This window comes from Trachinotus anak, unplaced genomic scaffold (assembly GCF_046630095.1).
Source record: "Trachinotus anak isolate AG129_WGS33_773 ecotype Australia unplaced genomic scaffold, CSIRO_AGI_Tana_v1 ptg000004l, whole genome shotgun sequence".
NCBI classification, from domain to species: domain Eukaryota; kingdom Metazoa; phylum Chordata; class Actinopteri; order Carangiformes; family Carangidae; genus Trachinotus; species Trachinotus anak.
This window is the reverse complement of record NW_027273855.1, coordinates 11,301,583-11,322,255: the sequence shown is the minus strand read 5'-3', so window position 1 is coordinate 11,322,255 and position 20,673 is coordinate 11,301,583. Positions and strand designations below refer to the sequence as shown.

At 39.0% G+C, this 20,673-nt stretch overlaps 1 protein-coding gene across 3 annotated transcripts in view; it reads left to right on the top strand.

Annotated features, from left to right (window-relative positions):
* cntn3a.1 (contactin 3a, tandem duplicate 1) overlaps positions 1 to 20,673 on the top strand; it is a 74,420-nt gene that overhangs the window by 36,297 nt on the left and 17,450 nt on the right. For 2 of the 3 annotated variants that reach the window (XM_071475859.1, XM_071475858.1), the window contains exons 7-12: positions 680 to 782; positions 1,127 to 1,311; positions 4,066 to 4,205; positions 9,253 to 9,385; positions 12,137 to 12,287; positions 18,382 to 18,509. In XM_071475859.1, the coding sequence (XP_071331960.1) occupies positions 680 to 782; positions 1,127 to 1,311; positions 4,066 to 4,205; positions 9,253 to 9,385; positions 12,137 to 12,287; positions 18,382 to 18,509 (840 nt within the window). The remainder of the gene's footprint in view (positions 1 to 679; positions 783 to 1,126; positions 1,312 to 4,065; positions 4,206 to 9,252; positions 9,386 to 12,136; positions 12,288 to 18,381; positions 18,510 to 20,673) is intronic. The other variant, XM_071475860.1, reaches the window with a different exon arrangement.

Genomic DNA, 20,673 nt, shown 5'->3' with positions numbered 1-20,673 from the left:
TAAAAGTTGCCAGAAAATTGAATCATCTGTTGCTCATTTATGTTCATGACTTGGCTCACAAAATGAAACGATTTACTGTTTGCTTAGCATGTTCAAGATAAGATTTTTGCAAAATTACACACTATTCTGTGTTGAGATGTAAGCAGACTGCATGCTTTTGCTGCCCAGTATGCTCAAAAGAGCAGCGAGCCTCTTGGTAAAACAGCCTGGCCGATCAGATCATCTACGTTTCTTTCTTTGAATTTGACTCTTGTCTAGCTGTTTGGAGAAAGTGGAAACCATGGGAGGACTGGTGTCAAATCATGAGGCAACGAGCAACTGCACCATTTGATCTTTTTCTTTTCATGTCAAAACAAGATAGGCTTGTAATTATAATGCTTGGTAAATGTTTGATGCTGTGTAGGCCACCAATATAGGCTTAAAGTGTGATTAATAGTTTGTATTTTGAATCACAATCCCAACAGTGGTCAGAAATGTCACAAGTAGACATTCACCCCGAAGCCCATGGTTACAGTACAAAGAAAACTAAACGTTCAAAGAAACTGATAATAATTTATTTTTGTCATGGCCTAAGCTTTGTTTTGATTTAGTTTCTTTGTGACCTTTTCAGGCCTTAAACTGAAAGCAATCCCTTCGGATTTGTGTGGCATCAATTCTATGTTTCTCTTTGTAACTCCAGGTGTGATGGGTGAATACGAGCCAAAAATCGAAGTTCAGTTCCCTGAAATTGTTCCTGTCGCTAAGAGCTCAACTGTCAAACTGGAATGTTTTGCACTTGGAAAGTACGTCCCACTGTGTGTTATTATACTGGTCATTACTATGCCATTTGTTGTTTACTGTACCAATCTAAACTGCATGGTAATGCATGGTTTGTGAATTGAATTGATATAGAGAACAGAAGATTTTGCACGTTAATGACTTTTTCTTGTTCTGTGCTCCCAGATTATGCAGAGCAGAAATGCTCCCCAGATTCATATTAATTTAACATTGACATACTTTGTCAGTATTTTCTAATATTCATTGTTATCATATACTGTATGTGCCTTCAACTAAGCTAAATCCATAGATAAAGGAGTGCTTTTCATTTCATGACCTTGCTGTGTGTGTTGTATTTTCATACCTTTAGCCCAGTGCCAACCATCAGCTGGAGAAGAGTGGATGGAGTCTCTTTTGGCAGGAAGGTGGACATAAATAAAGCCAGCGGAGTTTTAGAGATCCCATACTTCCAGCAGGAGGATGCAGGGATATATGAATGTGTAGCTGAAAACAGCAGAGGAAGAAACTCGGTGAAAGGAAAGCTGTCTTTCTATGGTGAGTAGGAGGATGGTTATGCTGACTTTGATCTAAAACTTAACTTACTTCCCATTTCTTGTCTAGGGAACAAGAAAATGTCTTATGCCTTTAACCTGTCTTTTGTCTTCCTAACATATCATGTGCATTTATAGGCTTTTACCAAATCTTCTACTCATTGATTCATAGCCTCAAAGGTTCGCTAATACTTGGCCTGATTGAAAATCTTGCAGAATCAAAGGGTAGCTTTAGTGTGAGTCTAACAAAAAGTTTTATTTGTTGTCATGCAATCTGTAGCTTTTATTAGAACTCATATATAACTGCATCATATAGTGGAATGTGGTAGTAAATTAACCTATTACCAGTAGTTCATTTCTGACAAGATCTTTATTGTGCCAGCGGCTAGCATGGGCAGTAGTGCACACAGATTTATACCACCTTTCAGGGAGAGGTGATTTTTCCCTCACCAACACTGGACTTATGGCCCATATTCTGAGAAAGCTTTTAATGGCCCTTGATGAAGGATTTTTATAGTTTCTTTCTCCATTATTTTGCAGTTTATGCATTGATGATGTCTGCCCACAAGGCCCTGTAGGGATGTGCTTGACTGAAATCATCAAATCCAGATTTTTCTTTCCTGTGAAGGAGGATGCCTTTGATATGATAATACAGGGTTTTTTCAGCACCTGTAGCTAAGATGAAATGCTCACAGTACCCGTAGGTAGGCAGGGGATTAAACATGCTTTACTTTAAAGAGAAGTGCCTGTTCATAGAGATGTACAGAGACTGGATGTCAACAAGTTAGAGGTCCAAAAACTGGGGATAATGGTGTGATCGTGTTATGGTCATTTTGTGAACAAAGTCATGATGTTTCAACAACTTGTAGCTATCACTGTCTTGGTACATTGTTGCATGACCGCTGTACCTTTTCTTTACTGTAGCTGTGTGGAAATCGTGCTTCCACTTGTAAGATTCAAGTCATGTCTTATCTTTAAGCCTTGCAGACTGGCCGGCCGCCAGGTGATAAAAATCTGTAATCTCATTTTAAGCTCCCATAGACAGGCGCTTGTGGGACATCCATCAACTGTACAGAAGAATAGGAGAATCAATATTGGGATGTCGTTTTTGTGACACCCAACCAATGCGGGCACAGGAACAATAAGGGGGGACTTCTCTTTCGATTTCCCACTTAATTGTCCTTCTGTAGTTTCAGGGGATTTATGAAATTAGATCATGGTTTAGCAGTTGACTGCATTTGAATGGGCTCACACGCACGATCAGATTGATTCTGTATAGAAACTGCTTGTGTCATGCCTTTGCTCCCATTATGTTATATCTGACGGTCTCATTTGTAATATTGTTAACAGGGTGTCATGTACTATTTGTTTCTGTATAGTGATGCATTTTCAATTCAGAACTGTGTGCTCTGAATTGAAATATATTTATTGTGCAATTTATTCTTGTGAAAAGAACATAAAGAGAGCATATTTTTTTTATAACAAAATATTATCTCAATTAGCATATGTGGCTGCTCTCTTTTTCTTTCCAAGCTTTTTTCAATATTACTTCAATAATAATTTGTTCTTACCAAGGAAACTGCTCCTCTGGCAATACATACAGCACTGTTACCAAAGATAGGAAATACAAAGAGAAATAATAAGCAAGAAACAGCGTCATTAATTTTGAAACATACTGTTGTTGTCTTTATGTTACGGGGCATTTTTTGGGTCATTTGCTGGTTTCATGGTTTTGCCTTTTAAGTTGTGTCAGAAGAGTTGGTGTGCCTCACAGTTTCAAAACACCAACTCTTCTGAACAGGATGTGACAGTCAACTTCCCCCCACAACAAACCTGCCGGGATCCACAGAGCACATTAAGACCAATTTAAATACATAACACTCATAACCACAATATGACCAAGTGATATGAAAGACTGTATTTTCTATGTAACATCCTGGTTTAAGTCCCTGTGTGTGGGTGAGTATTTGCCTTGCTAAAAAAGTCCATGACACTGATTGTACCTCAGATACTATTCCAGCTGAGACTTTACTCTCATGAAATAAGAAAAAGGGCTATTTCAATCAAGAAAAATTAATTGCATTATTATTATTAAGATTATTACATCTTACTTATCAAAGTCACACAGCTAGGCAACTACCTCGTTCCCCTTGACCCTGGCAGGGCGTCCTGTATTAATGTGGGTGCTTCACAAGGGCCATAAATCTCCTTACACTGTTGCCAGAGATAAGGTGCTAGTCATTTATATGACAGCAGGAGCACTATCGTAAATATAGAGGCATTTGCTCTCTGGATTTCTGAAGTTTCAAAATACAAAAGGGGAATGTAGTCTATGTTATTAACTGCATTGCTAAAAAGAAAAATGACAACCCATTCATTATGAGCATCACAAAATATATGACATGGTCAGTAAATGTGATTCTTGTAAAAGATTTGCATTAATATATTTGATTTAAGCTGTATGTAGCAAACCTAATAGTTTATCTTTTACCTTTTAACCTTTAAGTAAATAGTCTCAACTATTCAATGTTCCACATTTCAAGCTTATACAATTGTTTTATTTATATATTTTTCAAGTAGAGGTCAGCTTGATTGGAAGTGGATTTATGATTTGTGCACATGGATGTTTCTTTCATGAACTAATTGCTTGCTTGGTTGGTTCATTGATTTACTGTAAAAGTGCTGCATACTGGTAATGCTCAAGTATTTGTGTAGCATTAAGGTGTTAATTTACAGCATATGGTTTGTGACCTTTCAGCTCCACCTCACTTGACCGAGAAGCCTCAGGACGTTCAGAAGACCATTGGTGACACTCTGGTGTGGGAATGCAAAGCCAGTGCCAAGCCCAAACCTTCGTACCGCTGGCTGAAGAACGGAGAGCCTCTGGACCCCATGGAGGTCAGGGATTTCTCTTGAATGGAATTGAACACGATATTGAGTCCTCAGTTCCCTGCAATATAGAGCGCTGGACTTACATAAATGAAAAAAAAAAAAAAAAAACTAAACAAATAATAGGAAAAAAATGCAAAGTATCGCTCCACAGGTTGAAACAGGGTACATCAGATGAGCAGTACTAATTTGTGCTCCCCAGCTTCAACAGCACCCCAAGCAACAAGCAACACCCCATTTTATCAAGGTGTGTAACACACTTTAGTCAACAGACATATTATGACTGCTGAAAGCTGCAAGGCTCAATTTAACAGGCATGGAATTTGAATGGTATTGTGTCAATATGTTTTGTCATTAGAGCAGCCTTTAAGCAGTTCAGTGAGTGGTGTAAGATGAAAGCTGATAAGATTATAGTATTCAGAACCATTTTACTTAAAGGATGCACTATGTATTACCACGCTGTTTGCCTAATTCATTTTGCTAGGAAGCACATAATGGTTCCAACTCATAGGCTTGTACTTGGCAAGAACATGTCACTTTGATATGGCTTTATTTGCTTTTGACTAAATTTGGCATCAAAAGTGTGTCCGTATGTGTTGGGGGAGGGTGTTTGTATGTGTTTTGCAAAGAAGCCAAAGTGAGGCCATTTTCTGCCCGTCATCAACCAGGGACTCGACAATTTATCGCTCAATCTCTCCTATCTGCTACTCTCAATTTTGTCATTAAGTCTTTTCTCTCTGGGGATGGAAAATGCCTTATCATCCAAAATACATTTCACATTTAGGCAATTTGCCTCATTTTGTGTTATTGTGCTGCTGGGGAGTGTATTTTCTGCCCAAAAAGAACAGCTCCAGTAAATCAAGGTCACTGATGTCAGTGTTTGGATTGGGTAATGAGCCCAAGAACATCCTGTTGTTTTTTTGTCGGACATGTCTTTTAATGGGGCAGGGGGGTTTGGTTTTTTATAACTTGGATTGAGAGCTGGGTACTTAGATTAGAGAGCTTGATGTCGATGCACACACACTGAAGAAGATTACAGAGTGTTGCACCGAAATGGGTTGTCATTATGACACAGAAGTAGTTATCCGTTAATTCTGAATGTGGAGTAATTAAAAATTACATCCGTATGAATAGGCATCATTTGTCATTGGTGGCGCTCTGTTATTTTGTTAATTTTGACTGACAAAGGTCACTTCCTCTATTTGCCACACATCCTTAACCACAGGAAACACTTATCACTCCACCTGTGCATCTCCACTATTGCTTTGTAAATAACATAAAAAAAAAATTCCTTTGGCATGGGGCCAAGGTAACTTATTCTCTGTACATGTGGCTATATTAATGAGGTGGGGTGTTACCATTTTCAAAATGCCACCGTCAACAGCGGCAACAGTAAATCAATTTCCAAACCCAAAGGTCAGCGATGTAGAGAGAGAGGTAGAAGGAGAGGAAGGCCAAAGGGGCCATTTGTTATTCCTTATTAGAATGGATCAGTCCTCCTCTCCCTCTCTCTCCCTTTATCTCAGCATCTCTGGTGCTCTCTCTTTCTCTTTTTTACGCTCCGTTTTATGCTTTTTTTCCGCCCACTTTTTCCTGTCTCTCTCTCCATCTAATTTTGGGCCCCCTCCAAGGGAATTAAATGGCGCAGAGGAGGGCTGTCACTTCAAAATGTCACCCCGGTGAAACAAGGACCTACTCACGCTTGTATTTTTCCACTCCAACACCAGCTCCCCCCTTTATTCAGATACATGAGTGTGTGTGTTTTTGAGGCTTTTCTACCTTTGACCTCTAAAGTCAGGGACCTGCCTTCTGATGAGTTACTATGTGCATGATTTGCCTTTTTCCAGTGCAACTTGAAACAGTGCAGGTATCAGAGAAAAGTCAAGCATAATTAATGATGGCCATAAAGCAGGCCAGTGCCACCATTTGTCTCCAGTGCTAAAGAGATTGTGATAGAGACACCACTGAGTCTCTGGTTTTCTAACAGGGCAATGGGTACAGTGTAGTGTGGCACCAACCCATGCACTTACACAGATCTCTTTCATCTCTTTCATCCCCCTGGGCCCTTGCACTGTGTAACCTAAAAAGGAAAAAGGACCATCTATTATCTATTCAAAGTTGCTATGGCTCTCTCTCTCTCTCTCTCTCTCTCTCTCTCTCTCTCTCTCTCTCTCATCCTTTTCCCTTGAACACACGTATAAGCATCCAATCCCAGCCAAAAACCCAGGGACTTGTGTTGTACTTGGACTCTGCGACATCCATCCTCACCCAGGATCCCCTCTGGTGGTGGCTTTAGCGCTAGGTCAGCCATGTGTCCATCATGCGCCGGGGCCTCGGAGAGATCCCTATTTGAAGATCGTCAGCAGTGTCACTGACTAATGTTAAGGGAGAGTCCTTGTCTTTTCAAGTGGCAGTGCTGTAATGATTCTAGACGACAGACAGACTGGCGGCAGGACCCTCTGGACTACTTTGTCAGTGACATTAAAAGGTCCAGCTACACTCAATGGAAAAGATCAAGGGCAAGAACAATGAGTGCCGCCACACTTAAATTGCCACAACTATAAAAAGGGAGCAGAAAGCAGTGCCAAACCTTGTAAAGGTCAAAATGAGCAGTGGGAAGAACTTTATTCAGGTGTTATTACTGTCTATACTCTATACTATATACAAATTTTTAACAAACAGCATAACCTGCGCTGCATTTTTTTTCTCTGACACATAACTATGATGCTTGGTGGAGTACAAAGCAGCCTGCATCCTGCAGCTTATTCCTGACGAATTCCTTAGCGGTTTGATTTCAGCCACCGTTTGATGATGTCTCAGTGTTGTGTTAAGCAGCGAGGGGTTACAGTCACCGCTGGTCTATTAAGACCACAAAAAATTACCAGTGTTTCAATTATCAGCCCCCCAAGGAGAGAAAAAGTGTGGCTAAAGCTTGAATTAGATCAAGTCATCCTTCAGAATTAACACAGTTGGGATCGTAGTACTTAAGATGTCCATATATAGCCCTAATTGCCCTTCTCAAGGCAGTTTTAGATGAGCATTCTCATATTAACATCGAGTATGTCATTCTGTTATGACACTGATTGGACTGTTTAGAATTTTTCCTAAAACAATCTCACACATTTCTTATACACAGTAAAGCGTCAGTCTTGAAACAGTGTGACAGTATTGAGCAAAGAGGTGATGAAAAAAATATGTTGCTTTGTTTTATGATTGTTGACTTTAGATTATTACATTAGCCATGGATCGTAGGTTAGTGTAAATTAAGATAAATACTCCAAATTCTGCTCCAGACAAGTCATATGAAAAGTACTATTGGGAGAATACAGCTCCCTTAACACCTGAGAAGTAATACAATTTACAATGACCTTTTATTACTTATTTATTGACCCACAGGAAACAATAGAGCAATAATTGTAGAAGCTATTAAAATAGAGCAAACTACACACAAACAGCGTAAAGACATTCTACTGTGCAAAGTAAAGAAACATAGTGTAAAATAAAAAATAATGGTCTTAATATTGCTGCTTCACAAAGTACTAGTAGGTTTATACTTGGCCAGTGTAAAATGAGTCCATGTGTGTGTTGTTGGTGTAATTATTATAAAATTCCTTGTAACTATCATAATCCTAAAAGTGTATAATGAGCACTTATAATAGCCTAAAGGCTGGATGAATCGATCATTGTATTGACATGAGTGTTAAACTCTCAGGCTTTAAATAGACATAAGTTTTGAGGGAACTATACAGATAACTGGCTTGTGGATTTGTCCTTGCTTCTTTCACTAGGAGAATAGATTATTGTAATACCCATTTCATTGCTCTTCCTGTATAAAAGCCATCAAACAAATTCAGCTCATTCAAAATGCAGGTGCCAGTATTCTCTTCTCTAGGACCAAAACATTGTACCACTGTCACCCCAATTCTCTAAAAAAAACCCTTGTTGTCTGTTCATTACAGGATTGACCTGAAGGTTTTGCTCCCAGTCTACAAAGCACTGAATAGTCTGGCTCCAGATTATATATCTGACATGCTATCAGTTTATCTACCCTCCAGATCTCTCAGTTCACATGACAGCCATTTCCTCCAAATTCCAACGGTGCATTCAAAGTCTGGCAACAGAGCTTTCAGCGTTTATGCACCTAAAGTTTGGAACATCCTACCTGCTGAATTGAGGTTTGCATGCCGTGTGTGTATGTTATGACCCATTCTCTATTGTTGTATCTCTCTGTAGAGCACTTTAAATTTCTTTTGGCACTTGACCTTGCTTATATGTCGGAAAACCTTGAGTTGAGTGCGCTTACACTCTTTGTTCTGTTTGTATAATGGTAGTGTTATATAAACAGGTGTCAGTGATTCTGAGGGATCAATGTCAGATTTGTTAAAGGATCATCCAGGGAAGTGTCCTAGACAGCATTAGGACCAGAACAGCTCTTGTGAGGTCAGTTACTGTAACATCTAAGCAATGCTGTTTGGATGGAAGCTCTGAGAATTTCATATTTCTGTCTTAACAGACTTTTCTCTTGGCTCTAGTAATCAATATTTGTAGTAATTAACAATGGATCAAATGACTGCATGTGTAATTTGAAAGGGGTTACTGTGGTGAAACAACCACAAAGAATTGTCATACACAGTATGCCACGGTACTTTCCCAGCAACAACAGTTAGTTACAAGCTGGAGCCAAAGATATTTGTTTCAGGAGCTGGTTGAGACCAAAGAACTAAACATGGTGCATATTGAATGTAGACATCCAGGAACATGGACAAAGCAAAGACCCAGTATGGTTTTGATCACAGTGCTTTCATCACATGTTAATTAACCAAGGGCCTTAGTACTTGAAGGAGCGTACAACAGCGCCAGCACAGAGGTCATAATTGGATGTTGGATTGTATTGGGTCTTATTTTTATGCCAGAGGCAACCACTCAAACACCTTCTGCTGACTGTTCACCCTTGTCTAAACTTATTTGGTGTTTGTTGTCAGGTTAGCATAGCAGCCTCCATTTCAAGTCACATTGCGTTAAGTGCATACATGTGTGTGTATGTGTGTGTCTCTAGCAGGATAGAGTTCAGGCGAATAATGGAGTGCTGACCATCAGTAGCCTGAATCTGGCTGACATCGCCATGTACCAGTGTGTGGCGGAGAACAAGCATGGCCGAATTTTCACCAACGCTGAGCTACAAGTCATAGGTAAGACCAAATACACAAGACTCTAAATTCATTTAGTGGAGTTGTGCTCATTTCATCTTAATCACTTTTAGATGGTAGACATTTTTTTTTTTTTTTTTTTTGGCAAGATGATAAATGTGCCAAAATAGCTACGATACCAGTCAGCTTGGTGGGAGCACTATAATTAAAGGTGCACATTTGAGGCCATAGCTCCTACGCTCACAGTCATATTGGCAGAACATTCACTACATATGTCTCTGCAACATGTAATAAATGTCTTTTGCCAATTGGATCACCAAAATAATTCTACATTTTTTTTCCTCTAATGTTTTTTTGTTTGTTTGTTTGTTTGTTTTTTTTTATCAGGGCTCTTTTACTTTTTTCTTTTATGGACAACAAAAAGATGTACAGAATCAGAAAAGGGTAAATTCATACTTTTTAAATTCAAGCTAAGCACATAAAAACATTTTTATTTTCTGTTCATGCCAAAAGTGCAAAATAAGTCATTCTCTCATAGTCAAGTAACCACACGGGATGCTGGCCTGCCCTCAGTTGGGAAAGTTGAAGTGACTGGTTTGTTTGGGGAAGATCAGCTGTGTGCACTAGTTCAATGGCAGGGAAATTAGAACAACATCTTCTTTGGTTACAGTAGTTGGCACCAGAACATCTGCAGCTGCAGTGAAGTTCCTAGGTCTGCTTTGAAGGAAATAACTTTATTTTAGTTTAGTTTTTAACTGTAGTCTAGGCAGTCTAATTATAGAAGATGAACTTCATCTCACTGTTTATATAACTGACTTAAGAAGTTGAGCTCAGAAGCAAACATCAACACTCACCATATAGAAATACAGTAAATGGCTAAAAGTAAAAGTTTAGTTTGTTCAAGTTCCTTCAGGCTTAGAAGGCAGATAGGGTTATTGGCAACAGTTAGTCAGACAAATAGGTGAAGGTGTCATGAAAGGCTAAGATGATATAACTATCTGGGCAAGAGAAGATGTGAATTGAGTTTATGTACTTAGAGTTAAGCTTCTATGTGTCTGGTTTACTGTAGAAATTAAGTGCAAACTTAATTTCTTTGCAAACTGGTGAGCTAATTGATATAAGCAGATACTGAAAAAAGGTTGTTTTATATCCTTGTTCAAGCGCTCAAAGCTCTTTGCTGTGGCAGTTTGATATTCGTAATATAAAGTATTAAGAGTCTGTGAAAGCCACTTTACTTCCTGACACAGCGGCTTTAGATGCTTGTGTTTAGAAATATACATGACTCTGATTAGTGGCTTGACACACAGTAACTGCATGTATGCTGGCAGGATTGAAGCTGCAGAGCTCACAGAACCTGATGTCCTGTTCTATAATCAGGGGACTTATCTGATAGTTTAATTGCTCCTGAGTGGGACCATAAAAATCTAAACTTTGCAGTCTGCACCTCTTTATTAAAGAATCATTTTGAAACAATATTTATTTTTGAGTAGTACAACACAGACCTGTTTTGCAAGTACTCCAGAGAAAGAAAATATTTTTCTAATTTGGTTAGCTATACCTGTTAAATCTATACACACTACAGGGCAGCAACTAACAATTATTTTCATTATTAAAATAATCTGACAATTATTTTTTGATTAATGATTTAAGTCCTTTATCTGTTTCCTTCTCTCCTCCTCTCTGTGTTCACAATATTACATATTATATACAATATTATGTAAAATATTTTAACGCAGGCAAATTCCCAATAAAGCTGTTGTCATTTACACGTTTTTCTGTTTATGTTATTGAACAACAACTGACTGATCAATCAGCCGACTGACCAACAGCCAGTCAGTCAATCAGTGGATTATAGGGTTGGCCCCCCGTTGCAGATGGTCCAGCCAAAAATACTTACTTATTTAACATAGTCCCCCTACAGACAAGAAATGTGTTTAAATTTTGTAGTACTTTGCTACACTCATTTAAAACATGAGGCAAAACAGAGTATAATAAAAAAAAACTCCTCTAACTAATTTTTCAAGTTAGGAGTTCATATAAATTCCACCCATGTGTGATGAGAAGACAAGTATGACAAATATCTATTCTGTTGTTGAAGGAGATGCTGGCATTTTGCACTTAGTGTCAAGAAATAATTGTGAGGTGGTATGTGTGTATAAATACATGCATATTACAGTGTGTATTGCTGGGTATGCACGCACACCAGCATGCGTTGGCAGGTGCTCAGCCATGTCACTGGCGCCAGGCTCTGTGTTCACTTTGAAGAGCTTTCTGCTGAGTCGGTGCGCATACAAAACAGCTCCAGACGACGGCGCCTTAGTAATTAAGGCCTAAAGGAGCAGCAACAAAGCCTCCCTCTCGTTTTACATTCTCTCGTTTTTGCTTCAGAGCCCCACGGCTTAATTCTTAATGCATAATATCCTTCTAAGGAAAATTCATGGAATTAGAAATCCCACTTTCTTTCAAATAAAACGTCTTTTTAAAAAGGATGTACCATGTCTGCACTACTGCATTTATGTGAACATGTGAGCCAGTGTCAATGAGTGCAAACACGTGTGTATGAGTGACGAAAGGAAAGGATGAGAGAGCTGACCCACCTAATGGATGTAGTGACCTGTAAGATTTAGGCTGCTTCTCCACTGTCGTTTCCTCAATAACTTCCCTCTTTGCTCCTCTCTCTCTCTCTCTCTCTCTCTCCCTTTCTCTGACAGTAAACTTCCTTGTCTTTTTTCTTCTACTGATGTCTCACTCACAGGAACACTTATATTCCTCTCTTTCTGCTCTTCCCATCAGCCATCGCTCCAGACTTCTCCCAGAACATGTTGAAAGCCCAAACTCTGGCCCGACAGGGCGGCGACATTTTGATCGAATGCAAGCCCAGGATGTCTCCCCGTGGCGTGATTTCTTGGAGGAAAGGGAAGGAAGCCCTGAGAGAGAGCCACAGGTACTGGATTTCTTTGTGTAGAGCAGTAGGTGCATCGTGGGACCACAGTTGTTCAGTTTGTCTGCTTTACCTACAGAATAGTATTTCATTGACTTATTTTTTTTTTTTGTCCCTGCTTGATATTCATGGTGACAAACTGCAAAAAACACACAGTGTGACACAATACAATCTGAACTGCATAACACATTCTGCACTCCACCACTTTCCCCCAGCTATCTACATTTCATCACTGAACTCCATTTTACTTTGCTCTGCCGGCTGTGCTCAGAGCTGGTCCCTGCACTGTTTACTTAAGGTAATTGGTCGTTTCTAGACTGCAGCACTTGGATCGATGTGCTGATCCATCAGCTCATTAGCAGCATGTAAGGCCTGGAGGGTCATTAAAGCGCAAGTCAGAGGATGATCCAGACTACAACTGAGACACACAGGAAGCAGATGAAATACCCAAAAGGACTGATCAGTGGCTAGCTGCTGAAAAACATAGGTTCTTCTGAGATAGTGGTGGTGACATCAGGGGAATTAGCTGCACACCTTGTTTTATTAGAAATCAGGTTAAGTACAGATCAATGCAATACGTGTGTGTGCTGCAGAGGAGAGGAAGAAAGAAAACAAATATTAATCAAGCAAGAAAGAAAAAAACACTTCTCCCCCTGAAGATATAATGGTGGCCATGGTAGCAGTAAGATATACAGTACAATCAGTGACTGATCAGGATTCATACAGCTTCTTACGTGACAGCAAACAGCTCGATATGCAGAAGTGGAAGAAGGCAGTTTTAAACTACATGGTGGTGAAGTGCACATATACTTTATCTCTTTCAAATTCAGTCACAGGAAATATACACGTTTGATGAAATGTCACCATTTGGTGATATTTGCACTATTGCAGGTCTCACAACCTTGAAACACTGAACAAGATTACATTAGGGAGAACCAAGACACCTTGATGTGCTGCTGCACTTTTACTTATTGCTCTGAGAGGAAAATCTCTCATTGTATGTGAGCTACACAGATGACTCACTGGTGCATTTCCACCTTCTGTTTGATAACATCTTCATTTTTTGCAGGGATGTGCCAGCAGGAGGAAAAGCACACCTGCTGGCACATGCAGTGACGTAGTGGGGGTCCAGATTTCTCATTTGATATGGGATTAATTGTTCAACTGTCTCAGCAGCTTTTCCACACCCAACCTCTGGGTTATCCATCCTCACCACAGTGGGAGTGCAGCACATTTAGTCATGTCTCACCTTCCCCCTGTCAGACAGTATGCTTGGGAAACCAAAAGTGTTTGTTAATACAGATGATAATACCAGGCTGAGACATCTTGGTTACAGGAGAGAGATGTTTTATTTGAGGGGGAGCAGCAGAATCAGCACCAAGATTAAGTGTTGCAAAGGCCCGCTAAATGTTGGACCCAGCTTGCAGATTTATCATCCTCTTAAGTACTGAAAGGAAAATGCATCCATAGTGCAATGTGCAATATCAGTCGCGCCCATAAAGGCAAGATTTCCCATTTGAGATTTAACGTTACAGCCTCGGCCTGTAGTGGGTGAGCTGCATACAAGATGTTAGGCTTTGACATGATTGCAGCATCTTTCGCAAACCTATTCCCCCGGTCCTGGCTCGTTAGCATTTACTTTCCTCCATATCGAAATGGGGTAGCTACCAATGCTATTACAGCAGTGGCATATCACTAATCCATCCCACTGGCTCAACTAAAATACCCATAATTCCTTCTAATCTTCCAGGGATAATGTTTTCAAGGATCTGGAGCAGGGGAGAACAAATCAACTAAGAACACAGGCAGGATCTGATTAGTTAATGAAATCATGCAATGGTGATACCTACATCAGCTCATATCCCAGGCTTGTATAACAAGATAGCCTTATAACAGGGTTGCCGTGCACTTACATAGGAAGCTATGAGGTTAACGATAAAGGGCTTACCGTAATTTAATTTCACTACTGACCACTGCCAGCAACTGTGAAACAGATATAGGAAACAGCTCTTAGGAATATTACCTTTAGATTGAACAACTGTGTTTAAGATTGTTAAGCTAAATGGCATATGTTGCTCTTTCAAGTAATGTGAATCCATTTATAATCCTGCTTCTAAAACAACAAGATCTTCCTGGACATGTTGCCAAAACATAATGTGCATCGCTAGTGAATTAATTAAGCATGATTGATAAGACTGCAACTTCCAAGTAATATACTGACTTAATTATGCAATCCTACTTAAGTGGTTAAAATAATGTTTTTCATTTACAGTCTCACCAGAGAGAGTGAGACACAGCAGGCTTTTAGATTACAGCCAGTAGCTCACTTTAACACCAACCAATAAGGTTGAGGTAAAGTGCCTGTTTACTATATCAGACTGCTCAAGATTTTATGTATCCCACAAATTTCCCCTATACCTTAATTGCTCCAGGGCAACATTTGAGAGAAGAGGGAAAGAAGTGAAAGCATTTCAGACAGATAATGCTCCTTACATCTTTATCCTGAACTGTTCCTTTGTTGCGTTGGTGAGGAGGAAGCCTGACATAGGCTACTGCACAGTTTAATGGCAAGTCTTATCCCTGTGACATCTCATATCCATAACTCTTTGTTATAGTCCATTACAAAGGAAGGCCTCAGTTCACTTAGGAGAATATACCCCCATATCCATGGGGAATGGACTCTGTCGAGGAGGCTAATGTATTTTAATTCTTCCAGCCTTTAAGGCGATACAGGTCATATTTGATCATTTTGGGAGGTCCAGGCTGCCTTCAAGGGATCTTTTAAAAAGGAGTGTTCAAGTTCTTCTTTGAAACACTGGCTCAACCCCATTACACCGTCATGTGCAGTTTAGAAGATAAGATGGGAGCTTCTAGTGAGGATTTGCAGGGCACGGCATTTATAAGTGGGGTAATTAATTTCAGGAAATTGTTCTACAACCGTGGTTGAAAGGCAGTTTCAAAGATTTGTGGAATATAATTTGATCAAATTGGCATGACCTTTCTGACTGAAGAAATGAACTGAGGATAGATTTTCCACTGTAGCTTGAATTTGTAAAAAAGGTGAGGCTGTAGCATTTTCTGCTTTGCATCCATCAAAAAAGTCAATAACACAATTCTCCCACAAGCATTAAATGTTTAGCCATTGTTTAGTTTCTTTCTTTGACAAATTACTTTTCAAGCAAGAAATCCCAGCACATTGGAATTATCATAAATATCCTCCTTTTGTCAGTTAAGCCATGGCATCGGAGTCTAACAATTGTTTCACATCATGGAATATCAATCTGTGCTCACAAGGCTTAATGGTCTGTAATAACTTTGTGATAACCAAGCCAAATTAATTATAAGTTCAACAAGCAATGGCTGTCTTGTTAGCTAGAGGGAACTTATTTTTAACAGTGTGATATTTTATTGATCCCTGTAGGGATTCTTCTTCATGCATGCCCCTCTGTGGGGAGATCAGAGCCGATAGAGACTCTGTTGCTGAAGGACATTGTGGCAATGCAGATTCTTGACTCCAATGTGACAACAATAGAGACAGGACTCCTGCCCTGCCTCTGTATTATTTTGGTTCTTTAGAGTTATAAAACAGATATTCAGCGATGATAAGTAAGGACAGTGGGCCCATTATAGACTTGACAGATTCAAATGACAGATTTCATTTTTTGATTTTTTAATAAATACAGAAAATTTTCTTAAAACATGTTTTCATTTGATCATCGTGGGTTTTTGAGTGTAGACTAATGGGCAAAATGGCAATTTTATCCGTTTAAAAGCAAATCTACAACATAATAAAGTGTGCATAAAGTGAAAGTGTCTGAAAGATTTCTAAGGCCATTGTTATTAAATGTTTTTCATCCCTTTACTGTCATGATGTGTTCGTCCTCTAAAACCTTTGCCTTATCTGAGACCAAAATAAAAGTTTTTTTTTAACAAAGAGATAACAAGACATCCAGATTGACAGATGAGCCAAATTGCAATTACCTGAGTTATAATTAATAAAATTAACACAGAAAATCTAATTAGTCAATGTAAAATTACAACTTATTTCTGACATTTTGCTAGGACAAGCATACTGTATTGAAACTGTATTTATTTTAGACTGTTTACTTTAAGAATCCAGTAAGGGAAAGACAGCAAATAGCATACCCTTAAAAGCATGATGGAAGTGCTGGGAAACATTTTTCAGTGAGGGGAATCCAAGAAGTAAGCAAAAACTTCAATCACACTGTCTTTTACTGAGTGTGATAGATTACCTCCAGTAATTACAGAGATCAAAGGAGAGAGAACAAGAAAAAGATTTTGTCTGAATCAGCTCGAATGCCTTGTTAACAGGAAAGACAAAAGGATCAAATGTGAACAGTAGGTATTAAAAATGAATTATTTAGTAATACAGTATATCAAGTTTGTACTGGTGATATCTGGTAATGTTTTCAGGAAATAGTGGTTTGAAATGAATGGTTCTTTTGCACTGTCTGCATGCTAAAAACATGAATATTATCCCTCTTTGCGTTTAATCTGAGTACTCTGTGCAGCATATGGCCAGTTTTTCATTAAAGTAAAGGAATGCTTTTTTGGCATTATGGTATATAGAATTAATCAAACCATTAACGTTTTTTCATTGTGTGCCTCAATCACCTGTTGTCCTGTCTTTCATTTCAATTTTATAAAGTGTTTGGGTGTGCATCTCACCAAACAAGTTTCCCTCTTAAATGCATACTTTCTTTTATCCTCTATCCTTGACTTTGCTCAAAATGGGCCAAATGAATGGCATTATGTATATTTCCTTATAAGTTCTTTGCACTTTTTTTGTACACACTGTATTCAAGGCCTTGTTGACATTGACATGCTTTTAAGGACTCATCCCCCACAAATCTTTTCAATGCTCCCTGGAGGGGCCATCAACATTTCTAAGGTTTAGTTTTTCAGCTTAGAAATTTTTGCCCTCATGTTGCTCTCCCAGCACTCAAGATAACAGAAAAACAACTCTTCTAGAAATTACATTTATATGTAACTAAACTGCACAATTATGTTCAGAGTCAACATTTTTTCTGTTTTTGTTTGTTTCTTCGTTTTTTTTGTTTTTCTTTTTTTTCTTATTAAATGAAGTGCTTGCATTTCAGCAGAGTCATCAGGAGGTGGTTTGCGTGGATGGTGAGTGTACAAAATCAGGATTCGCAGTCCCATCTGTGGTGAGGTTGAGGGAACAAAAGCACTTAGATTAAGGTTCAGAAACGTTGTGTTGTTTGTTAAATGTAAATAAACACATTGTGTATGAAGTCACTGGGGACTTTAACCAAGTGCTGTGAGTGTCTTAAACTTTAATAATGCTGTATTCACTGCAAATTTATTGATTGACTGAAACATTAGACTTTTTTTTTTTTTTTTTTTTTTTTTTTGGAAATGGTTAGGTTGTCTGTTTGTTAATTTTAGTAATATGTTCTGTGTGAACTGTTTGGGACTGATTCCTCATTGCATTAACAGAAAAAATAATCCAGTCTCTGTTGCATTTCCTTCAAAAGACATTTGCTGTTGCAGTTCTGGGTCATAGTTAAAAGCACAAATAATATAATATTGTGATTATTTGGATTAAACATAAATAGGTTAATAAAATTAAAAAAAAAAACTAGGTGGCTTGTGGATGAATCTAATTGTTGCTTTGAAATGAAACAATGAACTGAAAATGAGACTGAAAATGTCTTCCAATACAGCAATCTCACACTGTTCTTATCAAGTCAGTGCTGACAAATCAAACTGTAACTCCTCACACTGCGCGTCTCCTTCTGTCACTCTGAAGCACAGGAAGCCAATTAAAATTCACTGAGATAAACTCCAGGCTAAAGTTAAATGCTGCAGAACACTGGACTTGCTCATTTAGTATAGATTTTCATGCACTTGGACTATGAAATGACTGACATACAGGCTTTCAGAAGCAGGGCTATACTGTGCTTTATTAACCCAATATTGATGCACTGGTCAACTGGCAGAATATGGTTACATATATATATATATATATATATATACACACACACACATACACACACACACACATACATATATACATGCATGTATATCTATATACTCTTTTTACTCCCCACAGAGTTACTGTGTTGGATAATGGGAGCCTTCGGATTTCCAACGTCACTAAAATGGATGCTGGACTCTACACATGTGTAGCCAGAAACCAGTTTGGAGTAGCGAGCAGCGCTGGCAGCCTTTTGGTTAAAGGTAAGATATTATTTTCTTGACTTGGCTTGATAATGTAATGTAAATGACAGCTGGATGTTGCTTGTCTATTGTTTCTTTTATTAGCTGTTACCAGTGGTTGTGCCATACATTAAATTATACAGAACAACAGTAATCTCCATTTATTAAGACAATATCTCTATTATACCAAGCAATACAAATGCATTAACACCAAGCAAATAATATATAAAGCATTTGCTTTTTGTCATGTAATTCTGGAATTGGTTTGTTACAGTAGTTATTTGTTAAAACCCTTTTATGTGATCCATTTGAACATCAGGTTTTGTTATCCAGCTCTTGTAATAAAATAATACATAATTCACAGCACTTCACTTTTTCCACATTTTGTTATGTTACAGCCTTATTCCAAAATTGATTTAATTCATTTTTACTTCAAAATTCTACACACAATACCCCATAATGACAAAGTGAAAAAAGTTTGCTTGAAATTTTTGCAAATATAATAAATAACAGAAAAATCATAAGTATTCACAGCCTTTGCCATAGCACTCAAAATTGAGCTCAGGTGCATCCTGTTTCCACTGATTATCCTTATTAACTTGATTGGAGTCCACCTGTGGTAGATTCAGTTGATTGGACATGATTTGGAAAGGCACACACCTGTCTATATAAGGTCTGACAGTTGACAGTGCATGTCAGAGCACAAACCAAGCCATGAAGTCCAAGGAATTGTCTGTAGACCTCCAAGACAGGATTGTATCGAGGCACAGATCTGGGGAAGGGTATAGAAAATGTTCTGCAGCATTGAAGGTCCCAATGAGCACAGTGGCCTCCATCATCTGTAAATGGAAGTTTGGAACCACCAGGACTCTTCCTAGAGCTGGCTAATCTGAGCGATTGGGGCAGAAGAGCCCTAGTCAGGGAGGTGACCAAGAACCCGATGGTCGGTCTGACAGTGCTCCAGTGTTGCTCTGTGGAGAGAGAACCTTCCAGAAGGACAACCATTTCTGCAGCACCCCACCAATCAGGCCTGTATGGTAGAGTGGCCAGATGGAAGCCACTCCTCAGTAAAAAAACACATGACAGCCCACCTGGAGTTTGCCAAAAGGCACCTGGAGGACTCTGAGACCATGAGAAACAAGATTCTCTGGTCTGATGAAACGAAGATTAAACTTTTTGGCCTGAATACCAAGCGTCATGTCTGGAGGAAACCAGTGAAGCATGGCGGTGGCAGCATCATGCTGTGGGGATGTTTTTTGGCAGCAGGAGCTGGGAGACTAGTCAGGGTCGAGGGAAAGATGAATGCAGCAATGTACAGAGACATCCTTGATGATAACCTGCTCCAGAGCGCTCTGGACCTCGGACTGGGGCGAAGGTTCATCTTCCAACAGGACAGCGACCTAAGCACACAGCCAAGATAACAAAGGAGTGGCTTCGGGACAACTCTGTCAATGTCCTTTAGTGGTCCAGCCAGAGCCCAGACTTGAACCCGATTGAACATCTCTGGAGAGATCTGAAAATGGCTGTGCACCGACGCTCCCCATCCAACCTGATGGAGCTTGAGAGGTTCTGCAAAGAAGAATGGGAGAAACGGCCCAAAAATAGGTGTGCAAAGTTTCAAGCATCTTACTCAAAAAGACTTGAGGCTGTAATTGCTGTCAAAGGTGCTTCAACAAAGTATTGAGCAAAGGATGTGAATACTTATGTGCATGTGATTTTTTTTGTTTTTTATTTTTAATATAAAAAAAATTTTAAGCAAACTTTTTTCACTTTGTCATTATGGGATATTGTGTGTAGAAGTTTGAGGTAAAAAATGAATTTAATCCATTTTGGAATAAGGCTGTAACATAACAAAATGTGGAAAAAGTGAAGCGCGGTGAATACTTTCCGGATGCACTGTATAGTTGACAGTATTTTGGAGGAACACAAAGCAAAGGAATTAAATTAACCAACACTGACCGTCACTGCACACCCGATGAACTAACAGTGAAGCAGAGTTGCTATCAAGGTTAGCTTCTTCTTACTTGACAGATATACAGTCCAATTGGTTGAGTGGCAGTGGCTGGAGGAAGTGAGACAAGAGGCTTATTGCATTCATGCACCTCAATGTTTAATTCATACTTTTTTGCACACTGGCTCATAGCCATGCTCGGTTTGTTTAAGATTTCAATCCATTTAAATCACA